At 64.5% G+C, this 24,860-nt stretch overlaps 1 protein-coding gene across 3 annotated transcripts; it reads left to right on the top strand.

The window, feature by feature from the left end:
* Nucleotides 1-4,206: 4,206 nt before the first annotated feature.
* On the top strand, nucleotides 4,207-13,298 carry IRX4 (iroquois homeobox 4). Of its 3 annotated transcripts, none has more exons than XM_043489222.1 (6): nucleotides 4,207-4,438; nucleotides 8,624-8,763; nucleotides 9,221-9,472; nucleotides 10,313-10,422; nucleotides 11,174-11,502; nucleotides 11,919-13,298. In XM_043489222.1, exons 2-6 carry the CDS (start codon nucleotides 8,719-8,721, stop codon nucleotides 12,743-12,745), a joined length of 1,563 nt encoding a protein of 520 aa, XP_043345157.1. In that variant the 5' UTR covers nucleotides 4,207-4,438; nucleotides 8,624-8,718; the 3' UTR covers nucleotides 12,746-13,298. The 3 variants fall into 3 exon arrangements, with proteins under 3 accessions (XP_043345157.1, XP_043345156.1, XP_043345154.1); XM_043489221.1 differs by having other exon boundaries at nucleotides 10,295-10,422; XM_043489219.1 differs by lacking the exon at nucleotides 4,207-4,438 and having other exon boundaries at nucleotides 7,025-9,472.
* Nucleotides 13,299-24,860: the final 11,562 nt, after the last annotated feature.

Raw genomic sequence — 24,860 nt, 5'->3', positions numbered from 1 at the left:
CAGCCCTGGACCCGCCTGGAGTTGGGTCTGAGCAGAGAGTGGCCCACGTGTGACCCAGGGTCCTGGTCACGTCCGCTCCAGAGCGTCTGGGTCCCTGGTAAGAAGAGTGCCTCGTACTCACTTTCAAACAGAAAATGAAAAGGTTGCTAAACGTATAAGTAATTTTAACTGAGTCATTGATCTGGATACTTTTAAAGTAAAACAGTAAGTATTTCTGCGGCCCTTTGAAGTCAGCCCCGGCTCTTCGCCTCCCTCGGGTTATTTTACAGCCATTAAGAATGTGTTCCTTTTATCTGGGGCCTTCAATTAATTGGATTTCAAAAAATACTCTGAAATGACTTTTTTTCATATAAAAACCAGCTAAGTCCTAGAGGACGTTCCCAGATGATTTACTGCCACAGTAATTGAAAGCCAGCAGTTACACTGGTCACCTCTGGGGAGCCGCCAGCTACACTGGGGTCTGTCTGACGGGGGATCTGCAGTGCTCCCCGGACGTGGCAGGGACGGAGTTGGGGGGGGACCGCCTTCGGACGGCGGCACACCTCCCGAGTCATCCCAGACGGGGCCACACCGGCTCTCCCAGGACGGGGACATGCAAGGAGGTGTGCGTGCTCCTCCACCGCAGACCTGCTGAGCGCAGAGCACCCTGGGGCCTGGGGTGCAGCTCCCACAGACCACCGGACCCCGAACCCCTCTGGGAAGGAGGGGAGAGGCGGGGGCACCTGGGCAGCAGGTGGGGGCCACGGCGCTGTGCCCCCTCCCTGCACCCGCTCCGCATCTACCCGCTAACCTGTGCGCAGGCCGCCAGGGACCCGGCCGCCTTCTGCCTGAGCAAGTATTCTGCATGGAGGCTGCAGGAGGGCGGCCCGGGGGGACTGGGGGGCCCCGGCTCTTCTTCCATCCGGGGAGCACACTCCTTCTCTGGGCAAATTCTAGGCAGATGCCCGGGGAGGCTCCTCGCTGAAGGGTCTCACCCCTGTACTGTTTGGGGAGGTCCCCTACACGAACACAAGCTCACCCACGAGGATTAGGTTTCCATTTCTTTCCACACTGCTTTCTTTCCTCTTTTCTATGTGAAGGGCTTGAGAACAATATCCAAATTCCAGGGCAAAGGTGCATACTGTTAGTCTCCTCTAAGATTTACAGTAATGTCCTCTCCTTGGACGTCCGTTCCAGGCCAGGGCATCGGCGAGTCAAGGCTGGGCCTGAGAACACGCTGCGTGTAAGCACACCAAGCACAGACGTGGTGTGGGTTGCTGGCCTTTCACTGCTCACGGGAGAAATCGCCCTGAAACCCGCTGACGCACCTCAGCGTTACAGACACACGCGTTCCGAGAGCAGGGAGAAGACAGAACACGCGTGCCCGCTTCTGCTGCCGCGGTGTCCTTCCCACCCGAGAGGAAGGGAGGTGAGACGCCAGCACGACGCTCCAGGCCCGCCTGGCCCCTCGAGGTCCCCCCAGGCAGGGGCCCGGCCACAGGTCCCCGGCCTAATCCGGACACCATGCTGCTCTGAAACAAGGAAACCCTCTCACACTGTGCTGGAAGCCGTCCAGAGCTGGGAGCTGAACCTCAAGGAAGCGAGAAAGGTTCCCCTGCAGCTCCCGGGCCAGAGGGAAACAGGCTCCCCAGAGGACCCTTTGCAAAGATGAAGGAGGCTGCTTGCTGCGGCCCTGGGACCTGGGTCCCACTAAACAGCTTAGTTGGGCCAGGGAGCATGACGGAAGCCTGGCCCCTTCCAAGAACAGCAGCATCCCTGGGACACCCGGGCCCAGGAGTCTCTCTGCAGCTGTCCTCACTCAGGACCAGTCCCTTCAGCATCCTCTCAGGGCCGGGTGAGAGCCTCTTGTCCTTCCTGCGTCCTCGGGGAGCAGGGCACCATGGACGCCCGGACCCCTGGGCCATGGCAGGCACCGGGGGCAGTGTGGGAGCTGGCCTCGTCAGCGCCAGCTCGGGCTCTCAACCCCCAAATGCCTCTGCAAGTCACAGCAAGGTTCAGGCGAGGGGGAGGATACAGGCAGGGCCAAGCCCCGGGGGCATGGAGACTTTTGTTTCAGATTGCACTCTGGCTCTGCCAACAGGAAAAACAAAAGAGGAATTGAAAGGTGCTCCTTGGGGAGCCAGGACTGACCAGAGGTGGGGGCACAGCGGCAGGCAGCTCGTGCCAGGCGTTGGCAGGGGGAGGGTGGGTGGACTGCGGCCCTCCCACGGAGCCCAGGCTGCCTGCTCACTTTCCAGAAGGACCACTCCAATGCCGAAGAGATACCTTGCCAGCTAGGGCTGTTTCATCATTTCCTCAGAGTCAGGAGGGCCTGGCAGTGTGGCGGGAGGGCTGGGGCAGCTCCCTGCCCAAGCTCAGGGGCTAGGGGACAGAGGGTGGCCACTGAGGCTTCCGGCCCTCGGTCAGGGGCCAGAGCCAGGTCAGAGCTGACAGCATCCAGATGACGGTCTCTGGGCGAGTCCAGGGAAGGGAGGCCCTCACTCCCAAGGAATGGCTCCCCGTGGTGCCACCTCCGGACACCTGGAGTGGTCAGGGCTACAGGAACCCCGCAGGAACAGAGCCTCTCCAGCTGCCCGGCTCCCCAACACAGCGGTGTGTTGTTGCTAAAGGGGCCCTGGTGAATGTGAATTGAGTTTATCACCCAATCAAGGTCCTAAACACAAGCCTGCCTTGCTCATCTTCAGCTATGAAAAGAATCTTAGTCCAGGTAAGCTCTCTCTCTCGGAGAGGTGGCGGCCTGTCTTGCTGGCCCCGGGCGCAGCCCAGAGCATCCAGCACGGCAGGAGGGAGGGGCCAAAGAAACAGCGGAGCTGCAGGCAAACCCCGCCCCTCCCCAGGGTGCAACTCGCTGCCCCCCATCTCTTGCCCGCTGGACACCCCCTCCCGGAACACTTCCATCAGCCCAGGGCAGAGGGACAGGGAGGTGCCCACAGGGAGGCAGCCTGGAGGAGGCCCAGCCTCCTGTTACAGAGCAGGCCCAGAGGCCAGAGCTGATCCCCTGCCCCCACAGAAGCCACTGGAAGCACCAGGGCCAGGAAGCTGGGGGGGTGGGGGCCACTGGCCCCCTCCTCTCCCAGAGGAAGCCCTGCCGGCCCAGCGCAACAACCCTGGACACAAAGTTGCCCCAGCCTGGAGCACCACCCTCCACCAGTGAAGCCTGGCAAACACTCGTGGCCTTTACAACTGCTGCAGAGAAGGGGTGGGCTGGCAGCAAGTAACTTTTTTCAGGCATTCTCCAAGTCAGCAAGCCTCAACCGTCACTGGCTGGCCAGGAATCACAGCAGAAACAAGTTCAGGGTTCTCTGAAGTGGAAGTGAGGAGGATCTGGGAGGATGCCAGGGCAGGGGGTTTGGGGTGGGCTGAGGGAGGGTCAGGGGTCAGGGAAGCCGGGACCTGGGCCCACCACACCGGCCTGCCCTCCCAGCCGCAGGGGGCAGAAGCCACAGACTGTCCACACGGAAATGTGCTCCGAGGCCAGAGGCCCAGGCTGGGAGGGCTCCGGAAGGCCTGATAAAGCCCTCCGGGCGGGAGGCCTAGTCCTGGGCAGGTCACAGGTTCACTGGCCCCCAAGCAGTCCCTGTCGCCTGGATGCACCCAGATCCACCTGCCCAAGACCCCTGCCCACAGCCTGGCTCCCGCCCAGCCCAGGGCCCGCGCTGCTCTGCGAGTCCCACCCGGGGGCCTAGCGGGGACATAGGGGGAAAGTGGGCCCCCCAAGGTGAAGGGGCAGCGTCGGGGGAGGGGCGACAGACAGGCCCCTGAGCCAGGACCCCAGCCCCCTCCAAGGAGTACTCGGCCTTCAGCACCCGGGCGCTCCCTTGGATCCCCAGCGCCGGGATACTAAGGCCAAGAGAGGACTGGGGAGTGTGGACTGGCGAGAGAGGGGCCGGGTGGAGGGGGGAGACCCTGGGTCCTTTCCCCCAAGCGGCTCCGGAGACCCCAAGCAGCAAAGCCTGGCTCGGGGAGGGCCCTCTGAAGGCCCGCGAGGACCCCGAGGCCTCCTCGAGCGCTTGACCCGATCGAGGCTCTCCTTTTCCGGCCGGAGGGTCCTCTCGAGCCGGGGCGCTCCCGCCCCCCACCCCGCCACCGGCCGGGGGCGCCCCTCATCCCGGCCCCCGCCCCCCGCGCGCCCCGCGAGTCCCGGTCGCCCCGCGCCCGCCGGGCGGAGGGGAAAAGTCGGCGAGCGTGCGGCGCCCGCGGGGGAAAGCGTTAATGGGCGGCCGGGTGGGAGCCGCGCGCTCGCTCGCCCACGTCACGCCGGTGCGGGCTCGGCTGACGACCGCGGCGCCTGGGGACGCCGGCGCGCTCCGCTCGCTAGCCAGGTGCTCCGCCTGGAAATGTCTCCATTAGTTGTCGCCCGCTCCCCGCCGGAGCGCGCGCGCCGAGCGGCCGCGCGGAGCCCTCGCGGGCGGCCGGCAGTGGCCCGGCGCCACCGCAGGTAGGCGAGGTCCCCGCGCCCGCCCCCGCCCCGGGGCTCCGAGACCCCTCCCCCCAGCCGGGGAGGCGGAGGCTCCGCGCGGCCGCCGAGGGGCGCGGGCGGCGGCGGCGGCGGCGACTCCCCGGTGCGTCCCGGGCTGCGCGCTGCTCTCCGCGGCCCCGGCGCCCGAGCGGCGCGGCCGGGCGGGCGCGTCCCCGGCGCAGGTAGGGAGTGGGCCCGGCCGCGCAAACTTTGCAAGGATCGCTCCTGCGCTGGGGGCGCAAAGTTTGCTGCCCGCCGGTGGGGTCTCTGGAGGCGGCCGCGTCGGCCGCAAGTGGAGAGAAAACGGGGGCGGGGGCGGCTTGGAGCACGGGGGCCTCGCGGAGCCGAGGGTCTGCGCTGGGACGCCCGGCTGCCAGCCTTCCCGGCTCGGGCGGCGCCCTGGGAGCCAGCGGCGGGGCCGCGGTGGGAAAGCGGGAGGGAACGGGCCGGAGTGCCGGGCGTTTCGCGAGGAGGACTCATCCCGCGCGCCGGCAGCTCGCCCCGGGCTTCGGGCTTCGCGGGAGACCCCAGAGGAGCGGCTGCGAAAGAGCGACCCGCCAGGCTCGGGGTTCGCGAGTGGGGCTTCGGGACACCTAGAACCCCAGAACCCCACACACCGCCGGGTGTCCACGAGCGGTGGGCGGCACGCGCGCCCCCAGGGCTGGGCCCGGCGCCTGAGAGAGGAAGGCCCTACCCTGGGCTGCGAGCCCCCGCCCCAGCCTCCCGCCTCGGGTCAACTTCTCAGGGCTGGAGCGGACCCCTCACCCCCGCGCCGCGCCCGCGCGACTCTCGGGGCAGGGGAGCGGAGGCCTCCGGGGACGACTCTGGGGACCGGTCAGACCTCGGGGGCTCAGCTGGTCTCAGGGGTGAAACCCTGCCGAGAGCAGAGGAGGGTCAGGACCCGGCCTCTCTCCCCAGGGCCCCCCGTGGTTCCGACGGCCGACAGCACCCCTGGGCAATAAGGGAGCGCCAAGGACCTCTAGGATTGGGGGCTAATCGTCCTCAGGGCGCCCCCCAGCCCCGGCTCCCTTGGAATTCAGCAGGCCCGTGGGGGCTTCTGACCAAAGTCGAGGTGCTGCCTTGTCCGTGGGGAAGCGCTTGGCTTCTCCTGCCCGCGGGCGTGTTTAGAACCGGGGGTCCCTCGAGGAAGTGGGCTCAGGAAGCCGAGTCTATGCAGACAAGTTTAGCTTGATGGTGCCTGAGATTCTGACACTAGGTCTGTCCCGCTCTCGGAGAGAGATCCGGGGACTCAGCTCAAGCCTGGGCCTTTTAGGAAAGCACGCCGGAGAGTTATTCCTGCCTTAACTAGGGGACAAAGATGGCCCAGAAAGCACTGGGTTCCGGCAGACGGATCTTGACCGAGGCACAGGTTAGCAGCAGGGTGTCAGGGTGTGCCCGCGAGTGGAGACGGTGGGGGTAACCTGGCCTCCAGGGAGCTTAGCAGGGGCTGTGTGGGCGGCCCGCAAGGCCGGGAGATTTCTCCCGGAGCCCCAAGCTTCCCCAAACTGGGGGGCAGGCGGCCCCTCACACGGCCAGTCTGGCCTGGGCCAGCGCCAAGGATCGGGGTCAGAGGCCTAGGAAAGCGCCCCGGGCGAGTGGGGTTTCAGGGTCGGGGAAAGAAGACGGCCGGCGAGACCAGGGCGGGCGGGACTGCGAGTGTCTGTCCGCGCGCTCAGGCTGGAAAGGAAAACAGGAGAACTAGCGGCGAGGGTCCAGAGAGCCCCTGAAACCCCTCCCCTAGAGGCGCGGCCGGCTGCGCCCACCGCGCGCCGAGGGTGTGCAGGTCTGCTGAAATGAATGGTGCGTGTTCAGGGCCGCCGCTTCCCGGGAGAAGAGCCGAGTCTCCGGGGAGGAAACGGGAGCGGCCTGGACGCGGCGAGCCGTGGCCCCGAGGCGCTGGCCGCTGGGACCTGCGCTGTGGCTTCCTCCCCTGCGGCTGAGCGCTTACAATCGCCTGGCGGCGGTGGGGCCCGGCCACGGGAAAGAAGCGAGGAAAGGATGCAGATGTCTTCCTCCAGTGAAGACGGCCGCTCCCCGAGCCCTCGGCCGCCCCAGCTCGGGCGCCCTCCCCTCCCCATCACCCTGGGAGAGAGAGTTGTTTGTAAACAATAAATAATGGAAAGTAGGAGGCTGTTTCCTAAAAGCCTCAGCCGAGCAGGAAAACCGGGAGGAGAGGGGAGGAGGGCAGAGTGGGGGAGGGGAGGCGCAGCGGCGCAGGAGGGAGAGAGATGGAGAGATTCATTTCTGCCGAGAAGCCCCGGTGGCTACTTTCTTATTATTTACAGGAAGGTGATATTAGCAATTCAGGTGAGAAAGAAAGAAACGCGGCCGCCATGAAATCAATACAGAATTCAAAAACAATTATTAATGTCATTTGACTCCTGTTCTTTATATATCTCTTCCGGCTACAGACGCTAAACTGTCTGAATAATTTGCATGGAGCGGCTATTCATTATTTCCGAGGATTTTCCTTGGCGGGCCGCTCGGACGTGGCCGGCTGCGGTCCAGCGCGATCGGAGAACTCGTACTTTTCATCTGTAAATTAAAGCAATTACGCAGCAGATATTATAGGATGCGTACTGTGGTCTCCAGATAGTCATCAATCACCTTGAACCAAGCTGTCAGAGCGGGCAGATTTCGTTTCTGGGAGGCAGGTTTGCAGCTGGGGAGAGGGCGAGAACGTCATCATTAATTAGAGGGTGACCCTGGGGCGATTCACAGGTCTGAACCCAGGGATCATTCCCAGCAAGTCTGCACAGCGCCGCCGCGAACGGCTCCTTCCCGGCGGCCGCGGGAGGCCCGGCCCGGCGGGAGCGGCAGGGGCGAGCCCGGGCCCCGCAGGGTGGCTGCGCCGAAGGCAGGCCTGGGTTCCGGGTGGCCCGGGAGTCCCCTTGCCGCCTGGGCGCCGGACTCCCTCAGGGTCCCAGGCCAGGGATTGGCTGGGGAAGCGCTGCGGTGTGCCCGCCACCGCTCCTTGCGCCCCGGGCAGGGAAGGGCGCTCCAGCCTGGCGCCCCGCGTCCCCTCCCCGGTGTCTAGGCCCGAAAGTGGCCGGGAGGAGCGAGCGCGGCGCGAGGGGCCCCGGAGCCGAGTCGGAAAACCTGCTCCTCGGAGCGCTCCGGGCTGTCTGGCAGTCCCGAGTTCAGCCGCGAGGGGCAGGGGGAAGCCGGGGGAGGGCGGCCCGCGGGGCGGGCGGGGGAGAGCAAAGGGAGGGCCGGTGCGCCGAGCGGGAACGGACTGGACGAGGAGGGGCTGGCTCCCCCGGGGCCCGGCCGCCGGCAGCGGCAAAGCCTCTGGGCCCACCGAGCCCCGGGGCGGCGGGCTGCGGGGACGGCCCAGGCCCACACACTCAGGGCACTCTGTCCTCCAGCTGCAGACGGTGCGCCGTGGCCGCGCGGGTGCTGAAACTGCGGCCCGCTGTGGGGTTCGAACTGCTGGGAGGCTTCGCCCAGGCCCCGTTAAACAATAGTCGCGGCGCGCCGCCCTCCGCCGCCGCGCGCCGGCCCGCGGAGCCGCCTGCCTGCCTGCCTTCCACCTCGAGGGGCGCGCGGGGCCCAGGCCGGCCGGCTGCGCCAGCGCCGGGCTAATTTTAACTGTTGATTACGTCTCCCGCGAAGCCTCACTCGCACACCCCTCGTCCGTCTCATTTGTAATTGAGACTAATGATTACAGTGGGGCGGGAAGGAGCAGCTGCTCATTAATTAATTTCTAATTAAAAGTCCTCCCGTCCTCGGTGACTAAGGAGAAACTCCGTGCGTCGGGGCGATGTTGACTGCTCCTCGGAGGAAATTCATTTGTTCCGGCCGTTCGCCCTCCGCCCCGGGCGGCATGGCCGCGTGTCCCCGCCCCGCCCGGCCGGGCCGGGGCCGAGTGACCCCCGCGTCTGTGGCCGGGCCGGGCTGCGCGGCGTGGGGCTGACGTCAGAGCCTCCGCCGCTTAAAGCCGCGCACCGCTGACTTGACGGATTCGCACGACTCATTTTTTTTTTTCCTTTTTTGTAAAATATGTATTTGTGTCGCCGCTGCGAGGCCGGTCGGTCCCAGTGTCCCCTCCAGGCTCCGGACTGTGAAGCTGAGAGGATCGCCGCGGCTCACTTTCCTCTCCACTTAGAAAAGTTTACCGAGCTTGTGCCTGAATTAACCAGCTCTTCTGCTTCGCCCTCCCAGTGTCTAGAAGCCCGCGGCCCCCGAGCAGTGGCCGCGCCGCGCCGGCCCCCTCGCTCAGGACCCTGCCGGCCCCGCCCGCCGGCCCCGGGCCCGCCATGTCCTACCCGCAGTTTGGGTACCCCTACTCCTCGGCACCCCAGGTAAGGGGGCCCCGCTAGACCAGCCACTGGCTGTCACCTCCCAGCGAGCGGGGCCTGTGCCGCGCACCCCTCGCGACCCACCCTGGGGCGGGCAGAGGCCGGAGGAACCCCGATGGTCAGGGCCCCCATTTCCCGCTTTTGTTTGTCCCCCACCCCTTCCCAGGCTCTGAGCCTGCCCCGGGGAGCCTGGGGACCCAGGAGAGGTGGCACCGGAAACTCCCCGGGGCGGGGGGGGGGTGTGAACATTCCGGCCAGGAGGCGCTGGGCCCCACGTGGCTGGAGCAGGAAACAGGACACACTTGCATCCTGGAAAGGGACGCGCAGACCCGTGTCGACGGTGGCAGCGCCGCCACGGACACGGAGCGCGCGCCCCCGCGGCGGTGCGTGGGGCGGACGCAGGCCCAGGGACTCGCCTGGAGTCCGGGCCGCCCCCCTTCCTCGCTGCTCTCTCCCCCAGTTCCTGATGGCCACCAACTCCTTGAGCACGTGCTGCGAGTCCGGCGGCCGCACGCTGGCCGACTCCGGGCCAGCCGCCTCGGCCCAAGCGCCCGTCTACTGCCCGGTCTATGAGAGCCGGCTGCTGGCTACCGCGCGCCACGAGCTCAACTCAGCCGCGGCGCTCGGCGTCTACGGGGGCCCCTACGGCGGCTCGCAGGGCTACGGCAACTACGTGACCTACGGTTCCGAAGCGTCCGCCTTCTACTCGCTGGTAAGGGGAGTGGGGGTGCCTCGCAATCCTTCTTCCTGCCAAGCTGGCCCCTACCGCCCGATTTGCCAAACTCACTTTCCCCAAACTCGGGAGGCAAGGGGCGAGTCCCATGGAGCCCGGGCTTTGGGAGGTGGGAGAGGCACGCCCCACCCTACCCTAACCCTAGCCTTCAGGCCTGGTCCTTCAGGGCGCAGCAGCCCCACGGTTGGGGGATTCTGGCGGGTAGGGCCTCGTATTGAATGTGCGTATTGTTTTCTGTCTGCTCGCGATTGAGTTGGGATCAGATATGTGGTTCTGTCGCAGCTCGCTCGGGCCTGTCCCCCACCCGGCCCCCTAACCCCCCTTCTCCGCGCTGGGCTCCTCCCCACTTCCACCCTCCCTTCGCCCTGCGCCCCCGCCCAGCCCCTCCTCTCCTAACGCCCAGTCGCTCCCGCCCCCAGCCTCTTCCCCTCTCCCCGCTCCCATCTCCCCTCTCCCCTCTTCCCCCCTCCCCCCTCCCCTCTTCCCCCCTCCCCCCTCCCCTCTTCCCCCCTCCCCCTCTCCCCCTCTCCATCCCCCCTCTCCTCCTCTCCCCCTCTCCCCGTCTCCGTCCTCCTTTCCCGCTCTCATTCCCTGACACCCCAACTCTGCTCCTCCTCACTCCACATCTTGGGGCTCCTTCGCGCTGCCTGGGCCCTCAAGGGCAGCCTGGGACTAGGCCCGGCGGCTGGGGGTGGGGGCGGGATGGCGGCTGCCCAGGGGTCTGCGGGAAGCCCGCCGGAGCCAGCGTTCCTAGGGGAGGGGTCGAGCTGGGTCGCATCCCGGAAGCTGCTCCGACCCCAGGCTCACCGTCTCCTACAGAACAGCTTCGACGCCAAAGACGCACCGGGATCCGCGCATGCGGGCCTCGCTCCCGCTGCCGCCGCCTACTACCCGTACGAGCCGGCGCTGGGCCAGTACCCGTATGACAGGTGAGGGCCACCCCCACCCGCGACCCCCGACCCCCGCGCCACGCCCCTTCTGAAAGTTTGGGCGACTGAGCGAGCGGCCTTCCCAGGGTCAAGCTCCAGCTGACCCGGGGTTGGGCGCACCCGCCTCCTAGCGAGCCCGTACCGCCGGCTCCCCGCGGCACCCACGCCGTCTTTCCGACTCTCAAAGCCCAAACTTCGGCTGCCTCCCCCACCCGGAGAGACTCAGCCTGTGCGGTGTGTCCCAGCCCAGCCCACCGCCCATACAGAGGTACCCTTGCGCACCAGCAGACGGCAGGCCTTCGTGGAGCGACAGACACCTGTAACTGCAGACCTCGCACGTAGAACCTGAGGGCACTATGTCCCCACAGGCGCTCGGGCCCATTTCTGCCACGGGTGGTGCGCCATTGGGTTTTTCGAGTCCCTGCGATGTGCTTTCCTGGTTTCAGAATCAAAGGGGCCCAATAAAGGACCTCGCAGAGACATGGGTGTCTGTAGGGTGACAGAGACCTGGCCGGCCTTGCGCCCTGCTTCTCCCCCACCCACTGGGACCTCTCTGACTTCATATAAGTTTAATCAAATGTAAACATTAAAAGGCAGCGCGCACCTGGGTAAAACCCATACCACCATAAACACACAACCCACCCCCCCACACACACACGACCGGGACTGAAAGCCACGTGGGCTTGGCCCTGGCCGCCCGCCCGCGGTGCGGGGGCCGCTGCCCGCGCCCCATTGCCCAGCCTGTCCCCAGGTACGGGACCGTGGACAGCGGCACGCGGCGGAAGAACGCCACGCGCGAGACTACCAGCACGCTCAAGGCCTGGCTGCAGGAGCACCGCAAGAACCCCTACCCCACCAAGGGCGAGAAGATCATGCTGGCCATCATCACCAAGATGACCCTCACGCAGGTCTCCACCTGGTTCGCCAACGCACGCCGGCGCCTCAAGAAGGAAAACAAGATGACGTGGCCTCCGAGGAACAAGTGCTCAGATGAGAAACGGCCCTATGCCGAGGGCGAGGAGGAAGAAGGGGGCGAGGAGGAAGGCCGGGGGCAGCCCCTCAAGAGCACCAAGGCTGAAGGTACCTGGGAAGCTGGCGGTGTGGGGCCTGGTCTCAGGGCGGGGCCTCCCTGCGCTTTCTCGCGGGTTCTTGGACCTCTAAAGGCGTGGGATAAGGCAAGCCCCTGGGCCTAAGCTGCGAATGAGTGCCCTGGCCCCGAGGAAGGAAGGCCGTGTGAGCCAGGGGACCCGAGCAGTGAGCTGGGAGCACCCGTAGAGATCCAAAATTACCCTGTTTGGTAGGAGGCCGGAATCAGATTGGTCCCTGTTCTGGGGACCAGGCGCCTGGAGGAGATGGGAGCTAGAGGAAATGCGCACACGCTTTTCCTTGCTCCAAAGTGGCCCCTAACCGTTCGCTCAGAACCGGGAAGGAAGGTACCGGGTTCGGCTAACCGCCACCCCCTCTCCCTTCACTGGTCATTCTGTCTCTGCTGGCAGAGCCCATCGGCAAAGGCAAGGACCTGGAGCTCAGCGACTTGGAGGACTTTGACCCCCTGGAGGGAGAACCCCCAGAGTGCGAGCTGAAGCCCCCCTTCCAGCCCCTGGACGGTGGCCTGGATCGCGTCCCCACCGGGCCAGAAGGGACCAGCGCCCCGGGGAAGGAGGCTCCGGGCGCCCTCCGGATGCCCCTGGCCGCCGGGGGCGGGGCCGCTCTGGACCAAGACCTGGAGAGGGCCCGGAGCTGTCTCCGGAGCGCGGCGGCCGGGCCCGAGCAGCCGGCGGGCGCGGGCACGGGGGGCGGCCCGCAGGCCTGCGAGTCCAAGCTGGGCTTCGCTCCCGCTGGGGCGTCGGGCGGCCTCGAGGCCAAGCCGCGCATCTGGTCTCTGGCACACACGGCCACCGCGGCCGCCGCCACCGCCTTCAGCCAGACTGAGTTTCCCTCCTGCATGCTCAAGCGCCAAGGCCCCCCAGCGGGCCCGGCCGCCCCCTCCTCGGCACCCGCCTCCTCCTCGCCCGCGGCCCCCGCCGGGGCCCTGGATAGGCACCAGGACTCCCCGGTAACCAGTCTCAGAAACTGGGTAGACGGGGTCTTCCACGACCCCATCCTCAGGCACAGCACTTTGAACCAGGCCTGGGCCACAGCCAAGAGCGCGCTCCTGGACCGGGGGCCGCTGGGCCGCTCGCTGGGGGCGGGCGCCAACGTGCTGACCACGCCCCTGGCACGCCCCTTCCCGCCCGCCGCGCCTCCCGACGCCCCTGCCGCCGGCGCAGCCAAGGACCTGCTGGCCTTGCCCAAAGCCGGCGGCAAGCCCTTCTGCGCCTAAAGGGCTGGGCGCTGGGGCGAGGAGAGAGCCGGCGCTCAGGCCGCAGGCGCGAACGTGGCCTACCCTGTTTTTACCGAGTGTCCAAAGCGAAGCGAGAGTGCGGCGCAGCTCAGGCCGCCAGCCCTCCCCGGAGGGAGCTTCTGAACTGGGGCTCCCGGGCCACGGACAGGAGTCGGCCGGGCCCTCCCCAACCGAGGGACCCGGCCGGACAGGGCTGCTCTCAGAGCAGCAGGGAGACACCCTGAAGCATAAAGTTTACGTCCAAAAGTTTACATGCGAAGACGCGTCGTTCGAGGCCCGTTTGTGTTGCTGTCCCCTCTGGGTTTGAGGCCTGCCGCTGTTGCTCGTGAAGACTCCTCAGCCTGCTGACCTTCCGGTTTCATCCTCAGCACATACTTCTCACCAACAGCCCTTCACCGAGTTTACACTGTTGCACACTCTTAACCCGATAAAATTATGTTTTTTTAATGTATGTTCACACCAATAATTGCCTGCTTCAGAGGCTGATATAACAAAACCAATAAAACCGAGTGATGGTGTTTGCATTGCAAAAGGAGCACGTGTGAAACCCAGCGATTTGGAAACGTGAGAGAGAAGCTGCCCATCACCCCATCCCCGAGGGCAGCAGCGGGAGGCTTACAGAGCCCAAGACCGAAAGTGAAGCCATTGTTTTAAAAAACAGTCACACTAAACTCAGGATTCTGCAGTGTTTCCGATTAGAAGGTGATGAGAGACCCCAAACTTTTCAACTCTCCTCCAGTGCCAGACCCCAGAATTTTGAGAAAGTAAAAGTTTTTTTGGCTAGATTAGAAAAACTGTTAAACTTCCAAATTGCCTGGGACTGTGCCCTGATGGGGGAGGGGTGTGCGGCCGCCACTGCCCTCAGCCCCTCCTGAGCGGAATGAGCTGCCTCCCGCAGCCTTGGGGCCTCCGAACTCCGCCGGGGGGGGGTTGGGCAAGGCGGGACGTCAGGAGGCGGGGATGGGGGACCGGCCCCCCGCCCCCCCGCCCCTCTGCTCTCAGCCTCCGCCGTCGGCAAAGCCTGCAGCGCCGGTGCGAGAGAGGGATGAGCTTAGTAGACGGAAGACCCCAGGCAGGACTCAAGGGAAGGCCCCCGGGAGGTGGGTGGGGGAAACGTGGGCCTCCCCCGCCTCATCTAGGTCCTTGCAGACCCCCGGCTTCGCTCAGAAACTCGGTTGCCCCACCCCACCCGGCGGACCCCGGTTCGCCAGCGGTCTTGCAGCTCGGATCTGGAGGAAAATCGCTGGCTTCCTCCCCGAGGTGGACTCTGCGGAGTTCCCTGTCCCCCGCAGGCTTCTGCCCCCCCATCACCCCACCCAGCTCCTCCTCCCCACGTCGAGCAAGCGGCCCTCGAAGACACCAGAGGAGCTCGCAGTGGATTCAGCGCTGGCCCTCGCCTGCCGGCTCTCTTGTCTAAGGCTCCCCCGGCCCTCACAGCTGTCCCAGGTGCCCAGAGGAAGGACGGACTGCCAGACAGGAGCCTGCGAGGGGGCAGCGGCCCGATCGTGCTTCGGTAAAGAGATGGTGGCCCTTGGTCCGTGGGCGGACAGACTGACAGCCGCAGAGACGCCAGCTGAAGACCGCCGACCGGCGGGCAGCCTTCGAGAGACACAGGAGGCCCGGCCCTTCTTTTGCAGGGGCCTGGATGCTACTGGACTAGGGCCCCGTGGGTCCCGGCCAACTGGGAAACGTCGGGGCGGTCGAGGCGCTGGAAAGCGGGCCCGATGGGGTGAGTGTCCCACCCGGGAGAAGGAACCGGCGAGGGGCACCCCGAGCGGTGGCCCCTGCTGGCGGGACCTCGAACCCCAGGCCTGGAGCGGAGGGCGCGGGCGCGGGCGCGGGCCCTGCGCCCCGCCGGCCCCGCGGTAATTGGATTGTATCCGCCCGCGCGCTGTCACCGTATTGACTTTCGCTCTCTTGGATGATATTATCCGGACTCGGAAGCTCGCTGCTGATGTGTCTGTCAAAAGGCTGCGGCGGGAGCCCCCGGCCTGGCGAGCGAGCATCAGCCAAGATAATTTGAAGTGAAATTTTCATTTTGACAGTAAACCCCTCAATTTCTAAAGGCTCCGCGCTCCGAGAGCTCGCTGGCAGGGGGAGGCTTTGCAGAAAGCCCACGTCTTAGACTGAAAAGGGCAAAAGAACTCGAATTAGTTGTAATAGATAAAAGGGCAAAAATAGTCAAGGGTACTTGACAGTAATAGCGAAAGTGGAGTCTCGGGGGAGATGCTGCGGCCGAGGCTGGGGCGCCAGGAATTTTAATGCGCGGCCGCCATGTGCACCCCCACCCCGCCTTAGACAAAGCCAGACATTTTCAGCGAAAACAAGGTTTCGCAGACGCAGGAGGCATGGCTCGGCGAGAGAGGGGCTGCGGAGCCAGAAACCCCAGGAACCCCAGGCTGGGGCTTGCGGGGCCCAGACTGTGGGCCGCGCGCGGTGGGGCACGCGTGCGCGCGCAGCGGTCCCGCTGGGTCCTATTCTGGCTCCTTCCCAAGCGGGCCCTCCCAGGATTCAGCCCAGGCGGCTCCAGCAATCCCAGCCCGTCGCCCCAGGGAGCCCAGGCCCCTGGCATCGCCAGGGCGCAGAGGCCCCGCGTGTCCCCGCAGAACCACCCGTGCGGGAGCCCTCAGGTCGTGGTGAAACTGGCTCACCGGAAAGGTTTATTGGAAACCGAGAAATTGTATGAAATAAAGACATCAAGCGGAGAGCCGGGATACAGCCGCATCCCAGGGGCGACTCGCCCAAAAGACGCCCCAAAGCTGGAGTGGTCACGCAGACTCACACCTGTCACCTTTGGGGTACACTCTGGCAGGGTCACTCACCCGCCCTCTGGCTGATCTTCAGAGCAGGGTCGGGCTAGCACAAGCGGGGCAGGAATGCATTTTTAGGCGCGGCGGGGCGAGGCCGCTGTCCGTGGGGCGAGGGGCGCGCTTCCCTCCCAAGGAGGCTGTCAGAAGGGCGCGGGCCCGACGCTCTCAGCCGCTCAGGCGTGGAGAATTCAAACACACCAAGGAGGGGACGCTAAATTAACGGCGCTCTTTACATAGAGCCCAAATAAAACTGTAATCAGCGGCGCGTTACTTTTCATTAAGCGAATCTGACAGCGGCATATCCAGCCCCGACAGGGGAACAGGCGCGGGAAATATACTGCCCTCCCGCCGGCCCGCTAAGATAATTCCTTAAGCACCATTAACAGCTCTTAGCCGCGGGAAATGGGCTCCCTGAAAACGTCTCCAAATCTAAAAGCTTTATCGACCCTCCAACCGCCACTGATGGCTCCATTTTTTTCCTCTGTTCTTTTCCTTTCCTTTTTTTTTTTTAACTAAAGGCAGAGACGTCCAGCAAGGTAATGGAGTTTGACACGACACCTTCTTAACTAGAGAGAGAGGCAGGGAAGCCAGCCCTTAAATGATATTTAAAAGGCAACCAATTAAGATTTAAAGTGGTCCTCTCCTGAGATTATGCAGGGATTTATGCCGCCTCCTTCCCCGGGCTCCGGCCTGCGCTGCTTTGGCCTGGGCGCCCCACTGCCTCTTCCCTCCCTCCCGCCTCTCTCTATCTCTCTTCTCTGTCTTCACATCTGTCCGTCTCACTCTTTCCCAAAGACAACCGAAGAGGGAGACGCAGTGGGCTCTTCCAAGGCTCACGCTGTCTCGGAGCAAGGATTCTTGGCTGGCTTCCTGCAAAGGGCCCGCTCTCCCAACGCAGCCGACACCGGACTGAGGGAAACTGAGGCCAACCCTGCCCACGGCGGCCTGGGGGTGCGGGGCCGGCTGGTCCGCAGTGGACGGGCCTCCAAGGCAGGGGACAGCCCAGAGGAGAAGCGAGGGGGCGGCCCGCAAAGCCTGACGTCCCTGCTGTGCACTCAGGGCCCACTTCCCTGAGAGCCTCGACTGGGCTCAGACCCCGCCCTCCCTTGCCTGGATGAAGCAAGAAAGTCTCCTCCCTGGGGGTGGCTTCATGGGAAAGCCGCAAAGCCCGGGGAAGGAAGCCCCTAGACCTTGCCTCCTGACCTCAGGCTCAGGTCTTTGGGGGTGGGGGGACGGGTGGGGGAGGGGAGGAGGGAGAGGGGAGGAGGGGGAGGGGAGGAGGGGGAGGGGAGGAGGGGGAGGGGAGTGGGAGGCTAGAGCTAGTTGAGGGGTGTCTTCCAACATCAGCTTTCTGAAGAAACACTTGTGGAAAAAGTGCCTTGTGCCAAGAGGACTCTGGCTCTGGGTGAAGCCTGCAGGTTTATCTGAAGCCCCAGGACCAGACAACTGCCACCCCCCCCCCACACACACACCTGCTTCTCTGTTGGAGGTTCAGCTTACTGAAGGCTCTCCAGCATCAGCCAAGCCCACTCAGGAGTCTAAGAAGCAAAGCAGGAGACCCGTCTCCTCAGCCAGGGCTCAGGGAAGGCTCAGCAGCCCCCCACCACCCAGTCTGACCAAGTCTGATCAGCAAGGGTGGAGATAGATCCAGCCTCAGGAGCCCCACCGGGTAAGAACCTTGATGAGCTGAGCTGAAGCCACAGTGCAGGAAGGCGCCGGCTGCCCAGAGCCAGCGCAAGGCAGAGGAGGGGTTCCCACGCGGGCCTGGACCCTCACCTGCGCCTCGTGGGGCACCAAGGCCTCGCCTTGGCCATGACTCTGCTTCTGCTGCAGCGAGTGGGCACCGGAGGTGCTGGGCTCCCTCCACCCGGGGCCAGCGGCTGGCTCAGGGTCAGGGCGGCGGGTCACCAAGCCCCGGGGAGCAGGGTCCACACAGGCCCCTTCTTGTCCCTGGCTCACCACCTCCCTGGCTGTGCTGACCAGGGGCCCCTCCCCTGGCCCAGGCTTGGGTCCCAGTGAGAGGTGGGTTTGACAGAGTGGGGCTGGAGGGGGGCTAGTGTCCAGGCCAGGCCCCCGGAGGAGCAGTGCCCGTTTTAACCAGGGACAGGACACGAGTGGGGTGGAGGCTGGGCCCGCGACACCGGGGGCCAGACTGGGGAGAGCCTGGGGGGGCGGTGAGTGAGGAGGGGCTCGCATCTAGACCCCTGCTGCCTGCCCCTGGGGCCCCGAAGCCCCCAGGTTGCTCTGGCAGGGCTGGGGCAGGCTTCCCGCTTGGACCTGAGAGGCTCCTGGCTTGCTTGGGTGCAGTCTGGAGAAAAATATCCAGTAATCCATCAGAATGAAGGCGGCAGGAGGAAAAGTCGTCTTCTGTGACGATCTCACATCCCGCAAGGCCCTAGCGGGACCCGTCAGGAAAGAATCCAGTGTCGGGGAGACTCACAGATGAACCGGGAGAATTAGGAGCTTTTCTGGGATTAGACAAATGGAGGGGACCCGCACATGCATGCACACGTGCTCACATGTGAGTACACAGGTGCACACACATGGTATGCACACTCACACACGTGCCCACAGGCACACCCAGGGCTGTGGAGGCTCCCGCGGCCGCAGGCTGCTCAGGCCTGTGGAGCCTGGCATCGCCCTGGACACACACTCCTGGGCCCCAACCGCCACTCTCCTGCCCAAGAGTTGCCATGCGACCCCCAGACCCTGACTCAGGTCACAGGACCTCACCCATCACATGGGGGCTGCCATTCACAGTCACACAGCAGACGGGACCTGATTAGTGAGTCTGATGATGGAGACTCTTAACCTGGACCATCAGCTGAGGTTCAGAGCATCAGCCTGAGCAGTGACTCCAGCTCTGCCGCAGCGCTCAGGCGGGGCGGGAGCCTCGTTTACGTCGGCCAAGCAGGTGGGTCCCTGCATCCCTGACGGTGGCTCCTGGTGTCCCGGGCCAGGGACAGACCCTCCTGGGACTACACAAGTGCACGCACGCGTTGTCCTGGGTCCTCAGAGTCCACTCCGGGGGCGGGGGCTCACCTCTGCTTCCGCCGCTTTGTGGTCTCGAGTGGACACTCCTGTCTGTCCACGAGGGTGAGACCCAGCTCCTGGGTGTCTCTGCAAACACACGGTCCTGGAGGGCCAGGTGCACACCGAAGACTGGGAAGACTTCCAAATGTACGGGTCACCCCGACCTCCCCAGGTGGCACTAGTGGAAAAGAACCTGCCTGCTAAGGCAGGAGACATAAAAGACGTGGGTTTGATCCTTGGGTCAGGAAGACCCCCTGAAGAAAGAAATTAAAACCCTCTCCAGTATTCTTGCCTGCAGAATCCCATGGTCAGAGAAGCCTGGCGGGCTACAGGCCATGGGGTCACAAAGAGTCAGACGTGACTGGAGCGCCTCGGCACACACACTGACCTTCCTACGTGGCACTCGGGTAGGGAAAATCGGTTGTGTGCAGTGAGATGTTGGAGACCCCCTGGCCACCGGGGTGGGAGGCCTGCCCCAGTCAGCCAGGGAGAGCAAGGGCACCGGCGCCGGCCAGCCTGCAGAGGACGGGGACGGGCTTGCTCCAGGCAGGCCTGCCCACGGGGCCCAGGAAAGTTCCCAGCCCTGGCAGGCAGGGCCTCTGGCCGCAAGGACATTTCTCCTCTGTCCGCAGAGTTGGCCATCGCTGGGATGCGGTGGCTGGAGGGGGCTGGGGTATGAGGGTGCCACCCAAGGTCAGTGCCCAAGGTCAGCACAGAGGCCAAGTGAGCCCGGGGCACAGACGGCTCACCACCTGCTCGGGGCTGCAGGGGCTCAACGTGGAAAGGGGACAAGGGCTCCCACTTTTCACCTTCTCGATGATAACCCAGTGCCCAGTTCCCTGCACCAGGGGACTCCCCGGCTGAGCCTCAGGGGACCGGGAGGCCAGGCCACCCCCCCCAAGCAGGGCTGTGTCCCCGGAGCCCAGCCGGTCTGCTGGGAGAGGACAAGGCAGCCTCCCCGTGAGCTGGGTCCTTCCTCTTATCTTGGCTCCTGAACCGCTCTGCGGCCACAGTGCCTGCGGCAGGGGGACGGGCTGACGGGGGTTATCAGCGAAGTTGCAGCTTTTCACCCATTTCTGTTGTTCACCAACAAGGGGCGGCTGCGGGGGCGCTGAGAGGGGTGATGGGTGCGTGTCCGTGTGAGCAGCTGTCTAGCTGTGCTTCTGGAAGCCAGAGACCCTTCATTTTATTCTTCTAGTTTCAAGTACAAAATAAGTTATTATCCGTGACATCGAGGGCTTCCCTGGTGGCTCAGTTGGTAAAGAATCCACCTGCAATGCAGGAGACACCGGTTAGATTACTGGGTCGGGAAGATCCCCTGGAGAAGGGATAGGCTACCCACTCCAGTATCCTTGGGCTTCCTTTGTGGCTCAGCTGGTAAAGAATCTGCTTGCAATGCAGGCGACCCCAGTTCAATTCCTGGGTGGGGAAGATCCCCTGGAGAAGGGATAGGCTACCCACTCCAGTCTTCATGGGCTTCCTTTGTGGCTCAGCTGGTAAAGAATCTGCCTGCAATGCAGGAGACCTGGGTTTGATCCCTAGGTTGGGAAGATCCCCTGGAGGATGGCATGACAACCCACTCGAGTATTCTGGCCTGGAGAATCCCAGGGACTGTGTATAGTCCATGGGGTTGCAAAGACACTGATGAGCGACTTTCACTTCTTTCCCTTCCTGGTGGCTCAGATGGTAAAGAATCCGCCCGCCACTGCAGGAGACTTGGGTTCGACCTCTGGGTCAGGAAGAGCCCCTGGAGGAGGGCATGGCACCCACTCCAGTATTCTTGCCTGGAGAATCCCGTGGACAGAGGAGCCTGGTGGGCTACAGTCCACGGGGTCGCAGAGAGTCAGACACGACTGAGCGACTAATACGCATGGAGAAAAGCACATACAGGCTCTCTCATCACAGCATTGCTCTTGGACATTGTTTCTGCTTTTATTTTGCACACTTGCCTGACTTCTCACTCAAGCCAGAAAACAAGAAGTGACCATAGCGGAGAAGTGGAGCCCTCCGACCCAGACCTGCCATCAGAATGGGCCCTGGGCCTGGGCAGCACCGATGACCAGGACCATCCAAGGCCCGGGGCCCCCCTCATCAAGGCTGCTCTGAAAGGGGATGGAATAACGCGCTCCCTGTGAAGTGGCAGCCGCAGTTCGCTGCCCCAGACGCCACCCTCCCGGGATCTCAGCTTAGCAGGTGCGTGAGGGCGGGGGCCGGGAGCTGCCAGACCTGGGCGCTGTGTGCGGCCCACTGTCACCGCCACTCAGGGCCACAGAGCCCCAGCCTGTGTGTAAGGCCGACCAGCTGTCACCGTGCCCAGCACACGGGGCCCAGCTGGGGCATCAGGCCTCTTCCAGGGTGTTGGGGTCTTAGAACAGACAGGTCCTTGTCAGAACAAGGCTTTGTCCAAACTGACGGGCCGGGCTGTGTTACACCTGGAGGGTCTTCTGTGTGCACGACCCCGGGGAAGCAGGAGGAAGCAGAGAGCAGCCTCACGCTGGGGGAGCCCAAGCCCCTGCCCACCCAGCCTGCACGGGGCACGGCCGTTCACACCCACCGGCCCCTGAAGGGTCCAGGTGAACATGCTCCCGGGAGGGTGGGAAAGCAGAAAGGAAGCCTGGGTTTCCAGCAGGCGGTGGTGGCGGGTGGCAGCGGGGAGAGACAGGAGGGTGGGACAGCCTACAAGTCAGGGCTGGGCCACGGAGGGGAGGTCTGCAGCGTCCAGGCTGATGGGGGGGACACCCAGCAGCTCCCGCCTTCGTGGAAGCGTGCTCTCCACCTAATAACCGTCCAGGGCCTCCTCCTCTGGGGACAGAAGTCCAGGCAGATTCCTGATCTGATGAAGGGTACCCTCCTGCCGTGGGAAACGGAGCGGTGGCGGTTGGTTTTCGCTCAAGGTAACAAAGTAATTGCTGGCTATCGGCCGCGGTCATCGGCAGCCTGGTGCCTGCGCAGGGGCGGCTCTGATGGCCCGCGGGCTGTGTGCTCTCTGGAGCACGGGGACTGGACGCTGGGGACCCCCAGGCCCCGCATTCCCCGCCCGGAGCTCCTAAGGGCCCGGAGTGTCTGCACTGGCCCAGAAGAAGCCCTTATCACCAGTAGCAGAAAGGTCACAATTCCTGGAAACCGGAGACAAGGGCTGGGCCCGCCGCAGGGCAGCGAGCTCCAGGCGCAGCTGGACTCAGCCCTGCGCAGCTTCTGACATGAAAGGCATGGCATTGGGAGGGGCCGGGAGGGCAGAAGACGGCAGGACAGGGCTGGGTCCCCCAACACCCCAGGCATTTCTCCTCCCTCCCTTGTGGACCCCCTCCTTCCCAAAAGAACCTGTGTCCCTTATCACCTGCCGTGAATGGGAAACCCGGAACCCGCCTCAAATCCTGGGGGTGCCCAGGATCAGGCGCACGCTTGAGCCAGTGGGGACAGCCGCGCACCCAGGGAGAGCTGTCACTGGGGAACATGCCCGACAGGCCCCGAGGGCGCCAGGCCAGGCTGGCAGGCGCACAGTGGAGGTTCAGGGCACATTTCCAGGGGCAGCTGCCTGATGTTGTGTCCTGGACGCCTGGCATCGGTTCAAGAGACCGAGAGCCAGTCCAGGTTGTGACCAGCCAATGGAAATATGGACGGGGTAGAGGCTGGTGTGAAATGAGGTCAGAGCACTGGCAGGAAAGAACCCCAGTGCCAAGAGAGCCAGAAACACCCCAGGAGTGGATTTACTGTGCAGTTCACCCTCTGGCCAGAGAACATCCTTCCACGATGTGTCAAGAGCCACGGACGGAGTGAGAGCCCCATTCTCCCAGATCCCGCCAGGCTGCTCCCTGCAGGCCACCAGTGACCAGAGGCAGGCCGCCTCAGCCGGGCCCCACCCCACGGGGTTGGGTCCCAGAGGAGCCGGGATCAGGGGCCGCTCTTGACCACAAGGAACAGGGCTGATGTGGGACCCGGGTGGGTAGCAGGCCTGCCCACAAACCCGTCTGGCCCACAGAGATCCTTGATGATATCAGTGAATCTTGGCGTTCCTAGAACTCAAACACCCACCAACTCAAATTTTCCTTAACTTTTATAATAAAAGGGACAGTACCAGAAATTTCTACTGCAAATCTACCCCCAGCCTTCCCAAAAGGGACCTTGCAGGGGCCATTCCAGGGAGGACACATCCAGGCCTCCTGGGGACTTCTAGGCAGTTGGTCGGTGAAAAGTGAAATGATAAAAAAGTGAAAATGTTAGTCCATCAGTTTTCGACCCCATGGACTGGAGGCCACCAGGCTCCTCTGTCCGTGGGATTCTCCAGGCCAGAATACTGGAGTGGGTGTTCCCTTCTCCAGGCGGTCTTCCCGACCCAGGGATTGAACCTGCATCTCCTGCTTTGCAGGAGGGGTCTTTACCATCTGAGCCACCAGGACAGAGGGTCAGAATTGACACTGACTCCTGGGAACCCAGGACACACGGGGGGCAGTGGGGGACGCTGGACTGGGCAGTGCGGGGGTAGGGGGGCAGTGGGCTCTCCTGAGCACAGCGACTGCCCCTCACTCGCTGCCCCCCCCACCCCACTGACAGCTCACCAGCTCTGCCAAGGACAGACGGCCCGAAGCCCCCTGCAGTGGTCAGACTGCCTAGTGACCCTGCCCACACGACCTCCCTGATAGGCTTCTGTGTTGGAAGCACTACCCCCTAAACGCCCCGGCCCCGCCCATGTACCCCGGCCCCGCCCTCGTCCCTTCCCATTCCTGGCCGAGGGGCAGGCTCAGCAGTGACCCACGTCCAGCAATAACGTCCAGCCCTGGGCAGCGGCCATTCCTCCTGTCTCGGGAGGTCACTGCAGACGCCTCTGCTGAGAGCCGGGAGGACACGGGGCGTCCAAAACAAGAAAAATGATGTGTGATGCCCTCCCTTGGAGCAGAATCTGCGCAGAGTTTACTAGCTGTTTTTTTATGCGCATCTTTGCAATTCTCCCTGGCGATCAGGAAAATTGACCCTGGAAAGGCAGCGGGGGTGGCCGGTCTCCTAGGACTTGCCCACCCGTCGGGCGTGCAGCCCTCTCTGCTCTCCCCAGGGGAGGGGGGCGGGAACAAGACACAGTGCATCCTCTGGGCTCCTCGTGCCCGGTTGCAGGCAGACCCAGCTACCCTCTCCCCCGTGGCAGGCCCCTCTCCCACCGTCCAGGGTCAGGAGGAGCCCCAAGTGACTGCATCTCCTCCCGTGGGAATCCCACAGCGTCTGCCTGACCCTGACCTTCACCGCGGCCCCTGCCAAGGCCCAGCAGCCTGGCCGCCTGGGCGTGCAGTGGGGCCAGCCCCGTGGGCTCTTCAGGACACCGAAGTGGCCCTGATGGTCCGAGCGGTGTTGGAATCCGGCGGTGGTGCTTCTGACTTACTTTCTTGAGCAGCCGGTGTGGTTTCAGGGCTTCGGCCAGGACAGGCTACCTGAAGACATGATGCCTCGGGTGGGGCGCCAGGCAGGGTCCATGGTGGCCATCTTCCTGCCCTTGGGGGGGCCGTGGACCCAGGGCGCCGCTGCGGGAGGGCTCCTGCAGCTCCCCCCGCCGCGTGTCCCACGCCAGGGAAAGGTCGAGTCACACTTGGTCGCTTGGGTTGCCTCTCGGTCTCCAGGAGGCTCTGACTGCAGCATGTCTTCAGGGGCGTTGGCTGACCTGACCCGGACTGCCTTGCCCAGGGTCCCTGCAGCCAGCCAAGGCCTCCGTCCACCACCCCGGGATCCCTGGGCCGCCTCCTTCTCGGGCACCCTGCACCTCCTCCCTGCCTCCGCTCCTTGGGGATGTTGCCGCTCTGAGGACTCCCATCCATGACACCCTGATAGACAGGGACTCCCCACTACACCTCCACTCCTTGCACCCACCCACTCCCCCCCTACATAGAGGGACTCCGCCCACTCCCCCTGCACACAGAGACCCCGCCCACTCCCCCCTGCACGCAGAGACCCCACCCACTCCCCCCTGCACACTGAGGGACCCCGCCCTCCCAGCAGTGCGCCCCCCACCCCGTGGCGCTCCAGCTCTGAGCCGCCCTCTCTGCCTCCTGGGGCTGCTCTGGGGGCAGATGTCCCGTCTGGGTCCCTGAAGGCTGAGGCGGCTCGCAGAGCCTGTCCTTGGGTAGGAGCCTCACAGACAGGCCGGGTGGGGCAGGGAGGGGGCAGGAGGAGAAACTGGGCGGAAGGGAAGCGCCAGCAGGTGCCTGTCGGTGCCCACCCGCGGCCTTCCAGCCGGCAGCCTGTGAGACCCTGTGGACTGATGCACCCAG

The sequence above is a fragment of the Cervus canadensis genome, chromosome 16 (genome assembly GCF_019320065.1).
Source record: "Cervus canadensis isolate Bull #8, Minnesota chromosome 16, ASM1932006v1, whole genome shotgun sequence".
Taxonomy (NCBI): domain Eukaryota; kingdom Metazoa; phylum Chordata; class Mammalia; order Artiodactyla; family Cervidae; genus Cervus; species Cervus canadensis.
This window is presented reverse-complemented; position numbering and strand designations above follow the sequence as displayed.